At 38.8% G+C, this 16,282-nt stretch overlaps 1 protein-coding gene across 5 annotated transcripts in view; it reads left to right on the top strand.

The window, feature by feature from the left end:
• LOC101162554 (A-type potassium channel modulatory protein DPP6) overlaps nucleotides 1-15,932 on the top strand; it is an 88,243-nt gene extending 72,311 nt beyond the window's left edge. For all 5 annotated transcript variants that reach the window (XM_020711112.3, XM_078935225.1, XM_011486874.4 and 2 more), the window contains 19 exons: nucleotides 3,794-3,914; nucleotides 7,441-7,595; nucleotides 7,869-7,966; nucleotides 8,077-8,203; nucleotides 9,537-9,575; nucleotides 9,695-9,802; nucleotides 9,868-9,959; nucleotides 11,046-11,093; nucleotides 11,162-11,274; nucleotides 11,511-11,558; nucleotides 11,635-11,733; nucleotides 11,820-11,889; nucleotides 12,837-13,031; nucleotides 13,117-13,171; nucleotides 13,247-13,349; nucleotides 13,419-13,474; nucleotides 13,568-13,640; nucleotides 13,748-13,821; nucleotides 14,793-15,932. In XM_020711112.3, the coding sequence (XP_020566771.1) occupies nucleotides 3,794-3,914; nucleotides 7,441-7,595; nucleotides 7,869-7,966; nucleotides 8,077-8,203; nucleotides 9,537-9,575; nucleotides 9,695-9,802; nucleotides 9,868-9,959; nucleotides 11,046-11,093; nucleotides 11,162-11,274; nucleotides 11,511-11,558; nucleotides 11,635-11,733; nucleotides 11,820-11,889; nucleotides 12,837-13,031; nucleotides 13,117-13,171; nucleotides 13,247-13,349; nucleotides 13,419-13,474; nucleotides 13,568-13,640; nucleotides 13,748-13,821; nucleotides 14,793-14,939 (1,821 nt within the window). In that variant the 3' untranslated portion in view covers nucleotides 14,940-15,932. The remainder of the gene's footprint in view (nucleotides 1-3,793; nucleotides 3,915-7,440; nucleotides 7,596-7,868; nucleotides 7,967-8,076; nucleotides 8,204-9,536; nucleotides 9,576-9,694; nucleotides 9,803-9,867; nucleotides 9,960-11,045; nucleotides 11,094-11,161; nucleotides 11,275-11,510; nucleotides 11,559-11,634; nucleotides 11,734-11,819; nucleotides 11,890-12,836; nucleotides 13,032-13,116; nucleotides 13,172-13,246; nucleotides 13,350-13,418; nucleotides 13,475-13,567; nucleotides 13,641-13,747; nucleotides 13,822-14,792) is intronic.
• The last annotated feature ends 350 nt before the right edge of the window (nucleotides 15,933-16,282 follow it).

The raw sequence follows: 16,282 nt of genomic DNA, 5'->3' as shown, positions 1-16,282 counted from the left end.
CCCGCTTTTGACCAAAAAACATGGCCAGACGTCCTGAACAGGCTCCCTGGCAGTCATGGCCGATTCCAAATTTGTCCCCTACCCCTACGGTTTACCCTCCAATTGTAGGGGCATTTGGAGGGATGCCGAGCCCTCCGCCGCGAGGGTGTTCTGCATCGTGCTGTGCCCCGGAGGAGAACCGTTTTTCTTCACGTGGGTGTGCTTTGATGCACAAAAGTTTACATTTAAATGTAAGTAATGTCATGTTTTAGCATGACCTTTTTAAAGTCATAAAACCAATGTTGATGTGCATTTCTGCGCTAACGTAGCTGACTGGCGACTGTTAATGACGTCATCGAGTGGGAGTGACGTCCGGATTAGAAGACGTTACTGTAGGGATGGGGAGAAGCCGTAGAGGTAGAGAAAAACTCTGATTTGTGGTCACTCAGAGAACTAGTACATGTTAAATAAAACTAAATCAACACACACAAGAATGGGTTGAAGCACAACAATTTGGGTAAAAAAATCTGCCCTCTTTAAAATCTTTGCAGGTTCTTAAAGTACATTTTAAAAACCCTCTTCACAAACTCAACAGCTGCAGCAGATCTGCAAAGCCTGCCTCCAGAAGCCACTTGTGATTAAGCATAGAGAGGCCAAAGTTAAACCTTGTGATAACCATCTACCATCTGCTGTCTTTGTAAATTGCATAAAAAAGAAAATGACTTTGAAAAAAAAAACATTGATTCACAGCAGGAAGTACTTCTTTGTTTACTCTACTTTTTGTCAGCGACTTTGGAAGAACCCAAATCCCCCCAAAATGCAAAATCACCCAGATGGCAGGAAAGAACAAAAGGTTTAGTAATTCTTTTTTAGGGATGAGAGCAGATCCACTGCAGAGGAGAGGGGCAGCACTGAGCAGACTCCCAGCAAGTCTGAGCAGGTCTGGGCAACAGGCTGAAGCTACAAAGTCTTTTAGAGGTGGTTGATGCCAATATGAGGAGAGGACCTTATCATAACACTCCAATTTACAGGCTTTGATGCAGTTCATTGTTTAAATCCCAGAATTAGTTTGCTCACAAGACATGCAGAAGCACAAGCAGGGGCAATTCCAGGGCAATTTGGGGTCAAAAATAGAACTAAGCAAGTAGATTAGGATTCATAGACTGGAGAACTTCTTTTTTTTTATTCTGTTGTTCTTTGTTGGTTAGCAAGCAGCTTTGTGGTGCGTTACTGCCCCATCTAAGTTTGGTATGAGGATCAGGATTAAATTTGACATTGTGTTTCCTTTTTCTTCTTTTTCCCTGTTTTTTCTGACTGTCCATAGAGCCAGCAAAAAATCCTTCTTAACAGCCTTGATTTTCTTAGTGATAAAATGAAAAAATTCACAAGTACATACCACTTTAGACAGGAGAGCTGCAGAGAGATGGGGGCTTTCTGGGTGAGAACTGGTGGGGAGAAGAGCAATGGGTCGGCTGACAGGTGAACAGGTGCAGGTGATGAGGGGGATTGCTGGGAAAGACAGAGCAGAGGGTGACAACTTGTAATATAGTATCAAAATATGATCATTGAGACATCCAACTATGTCTTAAAAACTTTTTTTTAGTTGTTTTTAGTCAAGTTTAACTTTTAACTTGATTGTGAAGGTAACACAGGAAGTACTGCAAAGCTTTGACATTTTTAGTGAATTCATAGAGCAGTGCCATCTGGAGCTTCCCAGAACCAGCAGATATCTCATTATAATAGTTTAATGTGTCTGTTAGCATGAAATGCTGCTGTTTCACCCCATCATTAGTTTATTTTGCTATTTTGCATGTGTGCTACTTTGCACGAGTCACTAGTGTTTGCACCGGTGGACTGACTTCTTGGTTTCCTTTGCTGATTCTTTATTTTTTTAGAAATCCTTGGAGTGTTAAGATAACCAAACATTAACTCTGCTGAACTTCAAACTTGCTAGGCCCTTGAGCAGCAGCTTCTTTTTACCTAGAGAGAAACTTTTCTTGTCTTTTCAAACCTTGAATCTTGTCGCATTCATGGAAACTACACAGTGAAAGCCAATCGGGAAATATAAATTAAAATTAAATATGAAAACCAGGAAGGAAATATGAAGTTTTAATACCTTTGTTCCTGTTTGTCAAAACATTTTTGATGTCTTTTTTCTTTTTTATTTAATATTCAGCATAAATAGCATTCAATTCTATTGCTTTTTTGGTTTCTGGATCTTGTTCTTAAAAAGGTTTCTTCATGAACCTGTTTCCTTTAAGCTTCATTTCAAGAAATATTTTATTTATTTTTTCCTTTCCACAAAATAAATGCTTCCTTAACCATAACACTAAAAGATTGTGGTGCTTAAAAGGGCTAAATTACTTAAGAATTTGATGATTTTTCCCAGCTAATAGTTTTATTTTTACTCAAAAACATTAGGGGAAACGTTAATAATCTCATAGATCATGGTTCAAGTCCATTTCACAGCTGCCCACAGGCTTTATGTCCTGTAGTCTGCAGCTGGAACAAATGCCCCATTTATGCCTGTTTGAGTTATGCATGCGGGAGCCAGCAGTGCCCCGCAATTTCAGCGCCTTTTTTTGCCCCTTTTAACATTTAAGGTGTCCTTTTTTGAATAAGAGCTACTGCATTTTTTTAAAGGGCAATGATGTTGCTTTGTCAAAACAAATGAAACAAGAAATGCCTTCAAGTATTTTTTAATGAGGAGAAAAAAACAACTACAGGGTCTTTTGTGCTGTTTCTCAATCCTTTGCATGCTTTTTATGTCAATTTTCTTTGTTTCAGCTGTTCTGTTTAACAGCAGACAGTGTAGCGTGTCGTCAGCTATCACTTCAAAGCTCTTTCTTCTGCTCTTGCCGCCCAGTTTGCTGAGATTACAGGTGCATTGGTGTTAGAAAATGTTACCATTTCAAGTGTGTGATGTGACTTTTCCTGCTGAGGGGAGACCGCAGATGAATTTCCATATGGTAATGGTGCAGCTGATTGTTCTGTTCAGTGCTGTAGCTCTGGTTCTGCATTTCATTTAATGAAGGTCGGAAGTTGTGGAGGTAAAATGAGATGACCCCTTTTGTCTGTGTCTGACCTGAAGATGTTGGACATGTTTTCTTGTTTGCCGCTCGGTATGTGGATGTAATGATTTCTCATTAATGGTGGCAGAATTGGAACGATTCATCCGAGGTCTCACCAGCAAGCTAAAAGGGTGTGTGTCTGTGTGCAGTGAAGCATCAAATGTACAGTGAGGGGAGCAGGAAGATGAATCCTGTAGCGATTCCCTCATTAATCTACAAGCAATTACTCCAACATGAGAGTACGATCAGCAACACGTACACGTGCACGAGGAAGGCTGTGTGTTGGATTTTGATGAAAATTGACACCAAAGTAAAGAGATTTTCATCAATTAGTTGAACAGGCAATGACATAAAGTTCTGATCTTTGCAAGAAATCCCAAATCGCACTTAAAAAAGCAAACAGCAAAAAGAATCCATTCTGTTTCATCTCCACAGGTGTCTTCGATGCTGCTTTTTCACCACTGTTTAGGGAAGCGGCGCTCCTTTTTTCTTGTTCTCTTAAATATTTAAGTCTCTGGCTTAGCAAGAGCTGATCAACGGACACATTTTTCATAAAACTTTAAATTTCGAACTATTTCTAATATTTTAGGAGTTTGTAAAGTGCAACAGTTTGAAAAACATCTCTTTTCCTCATGCAACAATTATTTTAAAATGCATTTAATTGTTGAAGGTAAATATTAGTGTAAGCTGAATATGAAGAGGACGAAGTGAAAGATTTGACCCTTTTGTACTTATTTGTGCAGATCTTCGTATTTGAAAACAACATTTACTACAGAGCGACGGTGGAGAGCCGATCCATCCGCCTGGTTTCCACCGGGAAAGAGGGAGTGGTCTTCAACGGACTCGCTGACTGGCTCTATGAAGGTAAGACGACTTCAAAAATCCAACTATTTAGCAATCAGGTGTTTTATGAAGTTGGAAAACTTTCAGTTGTCCTTGAATTCTTTGGATGAGACTTGAGTTCTTCAGGCCTTCAGCCTTTTTTTATCAACATACACACTTTTGTGGTTTCCTGTGTAAAGTTTACAGGATTCTCAGAATTTTCTTTCAATTCATTTGAGCCTGTTTGCAAAGCACACAAACAAGGTTGTCTTACAGAATAGTCTTGATTGTCTAGATGTTGCACCTCATGTGCGAGTTTCATTCTTGAGCATTGATGCTTTCACTGCTTCCTGGTTTTTAGAGCTTCTTTCCAGTTAAAAAAAGCTGGAGGACATATGCTGCATTGACTTGACAGAATCCTACATGAAATGCCCCCCGGGGCAGCCTCTCCCTGAGGTGTGACGAGCTTTGCATCTGAAGTTTCACAGCTGGCGTGCATTTCAGCGCCCCTCCTTTTCCCTGCTTGTCTTTGTGTTCAAACACATTCAATTAATTGATGTGTGCAGCGCTCGAAATCTAACCCGGCAAATGTTCAGAAGCCAACACTCTTGTCGTGTACTGCGAGACGTTTTCTGATTAGAGCGCATGTGGGACACACATCCTCATTACACACCACTTTGATAGGGCTTTGTTTACAAATGCAACGCCATGTTAGAGAGTCGTTATTCCACGGAAATCGCTCTTTAACAGCATTTGTTGGTATCTTGTTTGTGTTCTGTGTTCAGCAATTCCACTCCTCAGCTGTGGGTTTTATTATTTATTGTAATAATAAAGTCATAGCAGGGGAAATTTGATTGCAAACGGCAGTTATTTTGTGGAGAAATTCTGTTGAAGAGCAGGAGCTGCTTCGGGGTCGGCTCTAATCGCTTTTGCATTAATAGGATTATTTCTTTGTTGCAGACACAGAAAATGACATGAAAGAAGTAATCCACTTCCTGAGCTTAAGGAAGATTTGCTGGCTTGTGTTTTTCTTTTAGAATTTTTATGCAAGTTTCTCACAAGAGCTGATGGAGAATTTAACACAGAGTTTATAGCATCTTCTTCCTTAATTCAGCTGCTGGGTTCGGGCTGCAGCTGCCACTTTGATTTTATTAGCTATTTAATGTTCAGTTAATGAACAGCAGGGACTTACAAAACACCTGCAAATAGACACTATAAAACAAGAAAATTTCCTTTTTTAAAACAGTTGATTTGCAACAGTTTGTCAAATGTTGTAACTTTGAATCGTTATTTTAAAAAAAAAGCATTAATTTTGAAAGATGAGGAGCAATGTTTTGCATCAGTCTCTTGAAGAAATGATATTCTTCATCCCGTGGTCCCTCGGAGATAAAAAGAGATACAAAGTTGAGAGGGGAAGGCTAAAATATTTGTTAAAAACTAAACACTTCTTACACTTACAGGTACACAGATGATCCAGTTTTGGCTTGTCTTAGCTCTTTTGGTGAATTTTTTCAAGCATTTCAAAACTGTAAATTACAAGGATGTCCTGCTTAAATAAGTATTTTTTTGAAGTCTGTAGACATGACCAGCAGATAAAATTTAAAATCCCACTCCAATCATCTTTAGATCTATTTAAGAAGAGTTCCCAGTGATCTTTTAATTAGAAAAATGCCGGTTTTAGCCATGATCCAAAAACCTGTGTCATTCTCTCGGAAAAATTTTCTGCAGAGTGGCAGGAGTTCATCAGAAATTTGCCTCCGAGTTGTGAGCGGAATCGTTGGCATTGGGCAACCTCTCCCCCACTTCCCGTCACCCGTCTGTTTACATGGTTTCCCACAAGCCCCTCACAATCCTAACCTAAAATTACTGGTGCAACAAAAATCGTTAGCAATATTGAAACTATCCAGTCGCAAAGTTTTGAGCCAGATGTCCGCTCAGACAAGGAAAACAAAGACGTACATGGATCTAGTCGACTACAAGTGGATGCATCAAAGGCTATTTGGTCTGCTCTTGATTCACAACAATTTGAATACATAAATACTCAGAAATGCTATTTTTTTCACCTAATTTTCTATGCCCATGCCCTCCATCATCAGAGAAATGCCATAAGTATATGTTTAAAACACCAAAAACATGATTTTTATCAGATTGGGTCTTGAAATTCTGATGAAATGTACAATTCTGTCAGCTGTAATTATGCACAGATAATCCAATGCCGGACATTAAAAAATATATAAAACAAATGTTTGTTTTTCTGTGCCAAACATTTACTGTTAAATAAAGATTTTATGACAGATTCAAAAACTGCTTCAGTTTTTTTAAAGTGGGGTTTTAAGGTCAACATTTGTGTGTGGATCTTTACAGTACTGCAAATAAATTCCTCATACCCCATGGGTACTTTCAGGAGGCCCTAGGCAAAACAGAGATGATTAAAGAAAAGCTAATTCAGAAATAAACCTCGATTCCTCCAAGCATCCATCTCTGAGAGACATTTTTGGGAATTAAGTTTTTGTGAGGAGACAGGTGATGTTTCTGTCTGTTTTCTGAGAAGGTCTGAAGGTTTTTCAGCCCTCTCTGGACATCTGTATGTTCCTTCAGGCTCATCATGTTCAGCTTGTCAGGTAAAGCAGAAGGAGCAACACATGAGAAAAACAACAACACCTCTGAGCTTTCACCATGAAATATGGAAAAATATGAAAGCCTCATGTTTTTGATATTGTTGCAGAGAAAATCTCTTCCTGGCAGATCCAACCTGGTTTGTGTCTAACAACCAAACAAAGGAGCTTCTCTTTGGAGCGTTGCTATTTGGATTTTGAAAGGGTTGCATTGGACATGTTTGTTTTTTTTGCCAAGATTGTACTAGAAACTCAGATAAAAGAATATGCGTTTCTCAGTCCTATAGTGAGAACTCAATCAAACACTTAGCATTCAGGGATATTTTAATTTAATTTATCATATATATTATTTAACTCCCTTGATGTGTTTTTTTTTAAATAAGTGGATAAATAAAGGAATATGAAGTAGTAAAAGACAAAGTCTTTGGTTCAGTACGACCATAAATTCACATCAATCAGAAGGAAACCAAAGTTCTGATGTGACTATTTTTGCTGTTGGAACTCGTCCTATGACTGGATGACGTTCATGTCTGACTTCTCATGGAACTCTGCTGCCCCCTGCTGGAATCAGCCCCGCTTAACCGGAAATGCAACCAGAAAATGACTTTCATTCAAGGCAAACTGAGATGTTCATAACTACATCAGTACTTTAATTATAAGTGAAAATGGATTAAGATTAGGAAAAACAATTGACTTTTGCCCCAGTTGTTATGTGACAGTTGTTCACATACCTTAAATGTTGATGTTAAATGAACAAAGCAGTAGAATTTTATTTCATGTCATTTTATAGTGCTGCTTTTTGAAATTCTCTTTTTTGATTTGTGTTTTAAATAAATTCAGAGATTTTATTCTCAATATTTTTTACTGCTTGATTATCAGTTTAAATTTTAAAAAGGTCAAGGATATGTTTTTGTAACTCAAAATATTTGTTTGTCTTTTCTTTTTTCTTGCAGAGGAGATCCTGCAGACCCACATCACTCACTGGTGGTCTCCAGACGGCCTCCGTTTGGCCTACATGACCATCAACGACACTCTGGTGCCGAAAATGGAGGTCCCGTTTTTCACAGGCTCTGCATATCCCGCCAGCCTGGATTATCATTATCCAAAGGCAAGTTTAAGTCATCTGTCATGAAAAATTTTTCCAATGTTTGGATCCTTTTTTTCTAAAAACAGTAAAATAGTTCAGGGCTTCTGTACACAAATGGACTTTTTTTTTCTTCACAAAGCAATTGTTTTCAATTTAAAAATCCAGATCACATTTGTGATTTCAGGTTTTGGTTGAGAATCCTTTAAATAAATAAATACTGTGTTTATTTAGGAACTTTTACTTTAACACAAATCTGGGCTTACCTGCAGTAGACATTTCCCCCCCCACTCACAGGCTGGGAAGGAGAATCCGACGGTTCACCTGTCAGTCGTAAACCTCCACGGGCCCCTGCACACGGTGGTGATGAAAAAACCAGACGACCCCCGAATAAGGTCAGTGACAAACAGTCGCTTTATGAAGCAGCAACATTATCCCCGGAGCAGTGCCGTGATGGAGATTGTCAGGGGTGTGTGATTTTTTTCTTTTTCTTTCGTTTTGCTAGGAGGGAATATTACATCACCATGGTGAAGTGGGCCACCAACACCAAACTGGCTGTCAACTGGCTGAACAGAGCGCAGAACAACTCCATCCTGACTCTGTGTGAAGCCACCACTGGAGTCTGTGTAAAGGTGAGCCCGCCTGCCATCGTTCATGTCATTCTAAGCTGAAATTCACCTGTTATTTGTTTAAAACAGCAAAACAAAGATGTTTTTATTTGACAAAAATCTATTTCGCTATTTAAATTTAAATGTGTAATCCACTTGAACACCCTGATATTGTGAAAACGAAATACAACTGGCTTCTTATTTATATATATTTTTTAGATTCAGGATCATAAAGCTTGAAGAAGGAATGTGTTGCTTTCCTCTGCCAATTTAGTTAAACAGGGCTTTTAGACTGAAAGAATTACAAAATAAAACAGGAGTAAAAGCAACACTTTGATAAAACTAAAAACACAAATAAAATAGAAATGAAATCCTGTCGAATATTTTCAAAAATAAATGTCTGCGTCATAAATTTTTTCTAAAGCTCATAAGAAAAGGTGATTTTTAAGATTGATGAGTGAAAGCAATTATTTATTTTATACTGACAAACGTCATACTTAATAGTCTGATGTGTCATGTTCTGTACGCAGATGTGTCTATTTATGATTAAGAGTAACATTTGAACTATTTACAAGCTTATGTGGATGTATGCGTATATATTTTCCAATCAATAGGATGACTAATTGTAAGTTGATATATGTGTGCATAGATTCAAATTTCTTTTTTGTTAATTTTGTTTTAATAAATATTAATGGATTTATTGATTGCTTGAAATAGAACATTTCCAAATACACATTTTTTTTTTCAAAAAAGCCATTTCCCATTTAAATATTTGTTCCTGACTCAAAGAGAAATTTTAAAAACTCACTTAATAGGCATAAACATGAAATCACACACAAGTAATTGAGGCTCAAAAGACAAATATTTGTATACTATCATCAATTTGCACTAAACAAAAACTAGACATACTGCAGATATTATGTTTTTTTCATTCAATTGTCACAAACTTCTATGTTAAAAAAAGAGATGCTAGTGAAGAAGCTAAAATTTGTTTTTGGGACTAATCAATATTAATGAAAAGTTCCCAACAGTTTTGTTTTTGCTCACCTTGTAAAGCATCTGTGTTCACTTTTGACATTAATGAAAGGAAAACATGAAAGAATCTCGTCTGAATGGCAGTAAAGCATCTTTAAAAGTAGAAATCCTCCTCCCGCTGCCAAGACTTCCACTGTATATTTAATATCAGTTCATCTCACCTGAGGGCATTTTGAAGTAGCATGCCAAGCTGTATGTTTCCTCTTTGTTTTGTGGTTTTGAGGTTGTCTTAAACATTTGCAGAATATGGTTCAGCACCGTCATTGCAAAACAGTTTTGATTGAATAAAAATAATAGTGAAATCATTTATAACTCTTTTCAGAAACATGAAGATGAAAGTGAAAGCTGGCTGCATCGACAGGTAGGTGATGAAAGGAGGGAATAGATTTGCTCCTTGTTTCTGGATGTGATAAAAAAAAAAAAAAAGAATGGCCTGCAGCTACGTTTGAGGGAATACAAATTGTTTTGTTGTCCCTGTAGAATGAACAGCCACTGTTTTCCAAAGATGGACACAAGTTCTTCTTCACCAGGGCCATCCCTCAAGGTGGGAGGGGGAAGTTTTTCCACATCTCCATGTCCACCTCACTGGTAAGCTGGGACATGGTATTGTTTTCCTCAAAGGGTCAGCTGCTTTAAGCGCGTTTGTCTTTCAGCCTAACAGCAGCACAGACATCCTCCAGAGCCTGACCTCCGGGGACTGGGACGTCACCCGCATCCTGGCCTACAACCACGAACAGAACCTCATGTAAGCCGCCTCTTTCACCGTTTACAGAGCCAGAACCAAATCAGGATCATTCTAAAGTACACGAAAAATCTAATTATACTTTAGAACAATGAACATTATAAATTTGAAGAAGGAAAAAAAGAAACTTTGAAAACTGTTGTAAACTTGTAAACTTATTTTAAACTTGAAAGAAACTACAAAAAGACTACACACAGAAAACTGTTACCACCTGAAAAATGCTTATCTGTAACAGCTGCTGGTTTGTATTTTTGATTTTCAATTCTCTAACTATATTTTTAGCCCTCAATAAACAGTTTTAAATTTAGAATCTTTTTTAATAATAATGGTAATTGATACTTTATTTATACCACAATGGGGAAATTCTACTCCGCATTTTGGCCCATCCCCTGGGGGGAGCGGTGAGGGCGACGGCTGCCTGGGGAGAGTGGAGATCGATCTGCCAACCCTTGTTTGTTGGACGACCTGCTCTACCGCCTGTGCTAAACTACCGCCCACAGTTTAGCTTTCTGAGTTGACCACAATGTTATGTGGGAGTGGGGCTTTGAGCCAATTGGTCACTGTGACATGATTGCCATTGGATGATTTCAAGACGGCATGATCATGTGTGATTATGCTCTCTCCCTATGTTTATCGTTTTTTTAAATTCAAGTTTCAAATTTCCTATCTTTTTATTTTCATTACTTCTTTCAAATTTTTTTTTTTTATTAATTAATTATACGTTTTATTTAACTAATTACAAATTTTTTTCATATTTACATTCTTTAAATCAAAATATTAATATTTCTTTCAAGTTTAATTTTTATTTTTATTTTTGTTCAATATTTCTTTCAAGTTTTTTTTCATATATAAATTTTTTATTCAAACTCTGAAAATTTCTTTCGAGTTTCAAATATTTTTATTTCAAATTTACAATTTTTTATTTTCAATTACTTTTTCAAGCTTACAATCTGAACTATTGAGTTTAAAACAGTCAATTTTCTTTTTTTAAATCTAGTTTTTTATTCACATCAAGTTAACCCTTATTTGACCCCATAAAGAACCAACAGTTTTTTCTATTTAATTCATAACATTTGGATATTTTCCCAGATATTTTCTGAGCACTGAGGACGACCCAAAGCGGCGGCACTTGTACAGGTAGAGTTCAGTTTAGTTGGTGGGTAGGATGCTGTTGCGAATCATCCTGACACCTTTTCATTCCACAGCGCTGACACCATCCCTCCCTTCAACCGCTGCTGCCTGTCCTGTGAGTTCAAGTGCGGCTATGTGGACGTGTCATTCAGCCACAACATGCAATACTTCCTTCTCAACTGCAAAGGTGAGCCATGTGGACCCGCTATCACTGCGTTTGGAGTAAAAAGAAATATAGATCCTTCTGAAGAAATTTGAAGGAATGTGAAGGCTTGGACAGTTTACTTTGTTATCTAGAAAGTGCTAAATAGAGGAAACGAATTGACAATTAGATTTTTGTGTCCTATTTTAACAAGTACTGTGATTTCATTATCAAACACTATGCTTCCTTTTTGTAAAATAATATTTATTTTTGCTGGTTAGGCCCAGACATACCGAGTGTAGCTGTGTACAGAACTGAGGACAAACAGAGTGAGTCGTTTCCTCCCACAGCTTTTACCATGACATTGCCTGATCACACGTTTGAGATTTTCCTCTCGATCTACAGAGATGTACGACGTGGAGACAAACCAGCAAGTGAACAGCACCTACAACAACCTGCAGACACCCAAAGTGGAGAATAAGACCATCAACATAGACGATTACAGTATGTGCGTCTGTGTTTGCGGTCTGTGGAGAGGTCCTGCTGGAAGGAAAGGGCCTCAGTGTTTGCTTCGTTCTTTTTCTCTGCAGCTCTGACGATGCAGATTCTGAAGCCAGCTGGATTCATAAACACAGCCAGCTACCCGTTACTGCTGCTCGTGTGAGTAGGAATTTTCTTTCAAAAACAGTCAGGAATCTGATTTAGGTTTTGGTCAAATCACAGGAAAATATTTACTACAGTTTTTGTTGGGAACAGAGCAAGAAATATCTTATATTTGAACTTGATATTTTAAAGTCCCACTTTCAAAGTCTTCCCAGAGGTCTTTTAACTATGATTACACAGTTTTTAGCAAAAAAAAAAAAAAAAAAAAAAACCTTTGTTGCTTCTAGGACTTAGTTTCTGCAGAAGGGCAGCTGTTTGTTAAAAATTGGCCTCTGAGTTGTGGGTGGGACCGTTGGCGCGTAGTAAGCCTTCCAACTTTTCCAATCACCCCTTTATTTACACTCTCTCGGTAGCTCAGAGGCCCTCATGCCCCCAACTAAACATTAGCGGTGCAACAAAAATGGCGAGCAATTTTGGAGCTACCCAGCTAACCGTACAGTTTTGAGCCAGATGCCAGATAAGGAAAACAAAGAAGACTTTCAAGTGAATGCATCCGAATGGAGCCGAGCAGGAAGCTGTATTATCCAACATCACAAATAAATTGTTTTTCATCTGCTCCTGATTCAAAAGAAACACAATTTTAAGCTTAATTTTCTTTATATATGTTGTTCTCCATCATCAGAAAAAGCAACAGGAACATGTTAAAAACACCAAAAACACGACTTTTATTTTTAGTGGGTCTTAAAGCGCAAAGTAAGACATTTGCTTGGTAAATTTTTATTCCATTTAGAATTCATTGATTCACGCAAAACATCAAACAGGAAGTTAAGAAAGAAAACATTGATTTGTACACAGTGAGCAGATTCTGTATTAAGTGTCTAAACTACAGGAAGTTTAGAAACATGCTTTAACAAAGGTCCTAATGGGAAATTATTTCTTTTATTGGTTAAACGTCATCAGGCATTTGCACTATGCAGTGAACCATGTACTGGTCGTGTCCACAGAGACGGCACCCCCGGTGGACAGATGGTGACAGAGCAGTTCCAGGTGGACTGGGCCACGGTTCTGGTCAGCAGCTTCAGCACCATTGTGATCCGCTTTGACGGCCACGGCAGCGGATTTCAGGGCACCAACCTCCTCCACAAGGTCCGCAGGAAACTGGGGAAGCTGGAGGAGAGGGACCAGCTGGAGGCACTCAGGTTCCACTTTGAGCCCAGCTCAGGTCGGGATGGAAGCTGAAGGGCTTCAAGGTTTTCAGCTGTTTTCATCTTTTCTGCTTCGCAGGGTTATTTCCAAAGAGCCTTACATCGATAAAAGTCGCATGGGGGTTTATGGAAAGGTAAAGGCAACAGTCCATGCTGCTGTATGTCGTCATGGAAGCTAAATTGAGGGATGTTTGTGTTTCTCCTCACAGGCGTATGGAGGATATTTAGCAACAATGCTTTTGAGCTCGGAGGAGTTCACACAACTGAAGTGTGGAGCCGCCGTCTCTCCCATCACAGACTTTGAGCTTTATGGTATAAAGAAGCACATTTATTTATTGTAAAGCTGAACAGAACCTTTCTCACCTCACCTTTCTTCCCCAGCTTCTGCGTTTTCTGAGCGTTACCTTGGCCCAAAGACAGACTCCAGAGTTTATGCAGTAAAGTGTCCAACTTTTTATCTCTTTATCCAATGACCATGTTTAAGTGGAACTAAACTGATGGTGGATTTTCTCTTTCTTTCTATCCTCCAGATGACAAACTTGGCAAACAGAGCCGGCCAGCTGCTGGAGAAACAGTACTTAATAATTCACCCCACTGCTGATGGTAGCACACTTTAGAGACATTCTCACTACTTCACCGAAAGGAGCAGCATCCGTCTGGCGTTGTGATTCTAACGGGCTTTTTCCAATCTCTCACTTTCTCCTCCACAGAAAAAGTTCACTTCCAGCACACAGCCAAATTTATTAACCATTTAATCAGCGAGAAGGCCAATTACACTCTACAGGTGAGCCCCACTAGAAACATTATTGCTTACATTAACACCTGTTAATTAAATTGTTTTCAATTCCTCAAAGCAGCCTGTGTTGCATTTAGAATGAATGTTCCATTGGAAACTGTTTTAAAAAATAAAATATAGCTATCATTCTAGTCAAAATAGTTTACCAAAGGCTAAAACTAAGAAACTTAAATGAAAATAAATTATTTGGAACTTAAGTTGGCTACATATAGATTAATTGACACTTCTGGAAACAAAGACCAGCAATTAAAAATGTACGAAGAATCGTTTTCTTCTTTTCTACCAAACTAGTATGTCACATTTGTTATGATATGGATGTGTCCATGGATGGCAGTGCTGTTCTCCAGCTATAATTTTAACATAAAAAAAGTTTTAAAAGTGTTTCAACTGTGTTTTTAAGTAGTTGAATTCATTTTCTGAGAGGGTTTTTATTCATCGTCTTGAAGTTGAGTCACTGCTTCTGAGATTGGTGCGATGTTTGGAGTCAGATCTGTCAAAATAAGAGCACAAAGTGCCAGCTGCTGCAGGCATGTCAAAATAGAAGCTCAAAGCTTCCTCTTTGAATTTGGTTTATCATTGTGTGTAATTCAGCGGGCACGGAAAATGCCGCCCCCTATGAAGTGCCGCCCTGGGCCACCGCCCACCTCAACCATATCAAAAACCGCCACTGGTTACAGGGCCACACTACCACACATCAAGGGGCAATTTAGAGACACATTTAACCTATGAAGCATGTTTTTGGACTGTTGGAGGAAGCTGGAGCATCCAGAAAAAACACATGCAGAGGAAGAACATGCAAAATCCACAAGAAAGGTCCCAGCTGGGATTTGAACCAGGGGCTCTCACCGTGAGATTACAGTAGAGTGCTGGCCTGGCATTGGATGTAACTTCCAGGATTTATTTGTTAGCTAAAAATCTGTTAAAAGATTAATTTCTTTCAATTTTGTGGTGACTTACAGATTTACCCAGACGAGGGTCACTTCCTGCACAGCGAGGGGGCACGGCAACACCTGAGCCAGTCCCTGGTCAACTTCTTTGAGGAGTGCTTCCGAGTGCCGGAGATGCCGACAGAAGACCAGCAGGAAGAAAATGAGGACGACAGCTAAGCCTGATCCTTTAGCAGTCGGACCGCAGCACAATATGCAACCAATTCTTCTCTCCCAGTAAATGCACAGACCTCCTCCCAGCACTCCAGTCTGATTCTGCCTCACCTGCATGTGAAACAGGGCCTCTGCTCACACCCCCCTCGTATGATTGCTGCTGCGGCAGGCAGAGGTGGTGAAGAACAGCCTCAGCTCTCCCTGAATGAGCGGACCAGCACTCCCTCTGGAGTCCAAACGAAGGGTCGCCTTCTAAATTTGAAACATTCTCCTCCGCTCTGAAGCAGGACGCACTTGCAGCATAACGAAACCCCACGAGGACATCTCATCACATAAAGATCGGACTTTTTACGAAGCTGCCAGTTTGTGATAACTTTGCCAACTAACTTGCTGAAAGCAGTGGTCATCAGTGTTTCTTGCTACTTGTTTCTACTCGTTTCTGTCCAGTGTCTTGCGGTGACGGTCTGCTGTGTGCGAGTGGACATCTACCTGCAGTCCTGCGTTGCTTTAGAGACAAGCACACAATGTTTTACTTGTGTTGTACTCAAAACGTCGACAAAAAAAAGGTATCTAAAGTCATCCTTTCAGTGTTCACACACTCGTGACATTACCTGGTGTTGTTTTAGTCACTGTGCCTTACAGCGGGGTCGGGACGGTCAGGCCGGGAGCCCAACACAAAACCACCAAACATGAGAAGGAAACGTTTGGAGCAAAAGTTTGTCTCTCTTCTCCTCGGTTTCTTGGAAAGAGCCGACCCATAAATGTAAACAGTATTTGGTTTGGAGTTTGTCAATATTTCCAATCCAAAGCTGTGAGTTAACCGCTTCTTTTCCTCAGTGAATTTCCTTGTGTTCTTGACTCGGTCCTCTTCATGTCCCTTCTGTTAGAATATTATCAGTGGTTTCTAGACAGCTGATGTACAAAGTGTATAAACTTACATTGTTTTTATGTCTTTATGTTGTATGTGCAACTTGTATATATAAAGCATTTTGAAATGCAGTTTTCTCACATTGACTTTGCTCAAGTGTGGAACTGAAACATAAAAAAATATATACGATAAAAACTAAATATAGATTTAGACCACAAAGCCACACCCATTTCTCTTTTTTCTCAGTATAATCTACTTAATATATATTCTTCCTATGTTTGAAAACAAAGATTTAGGAATAAAGAATAGTTTCCTCTTTCAAAAATGTTTTGATTTTGAGATTTAAGACAGATGAAATTTAGGACAAAAATAAAAATGCATATTTAGGTCCTCATAAAGAAAATTTTAAATGACTAAAAATAAAATTTCAGAATAAAAGTTAGAACACTAAATAAAATCTTTAGTTAAGAATAAGGACAGA

The sequence above is a fragment of the Oryzias latipes genome, chromosome 17 (genome assembly GCF_053564925.1).
Source record: "Oryzias latipes strain Hd-rR chromosome 17, Olatipes_Hd-rR_3.1".
Lineage (NCBI taxonomy): Eukaryota > Metazoa > Chordata > Actinopteri > Beloniformes > Adrianichthyidae > Oryzias > Oryzias latipes.
Note: the sequence above shows the minus strand (reverse complement) of the source record. Positions and strands in the feature narration are given on the sequence as shown.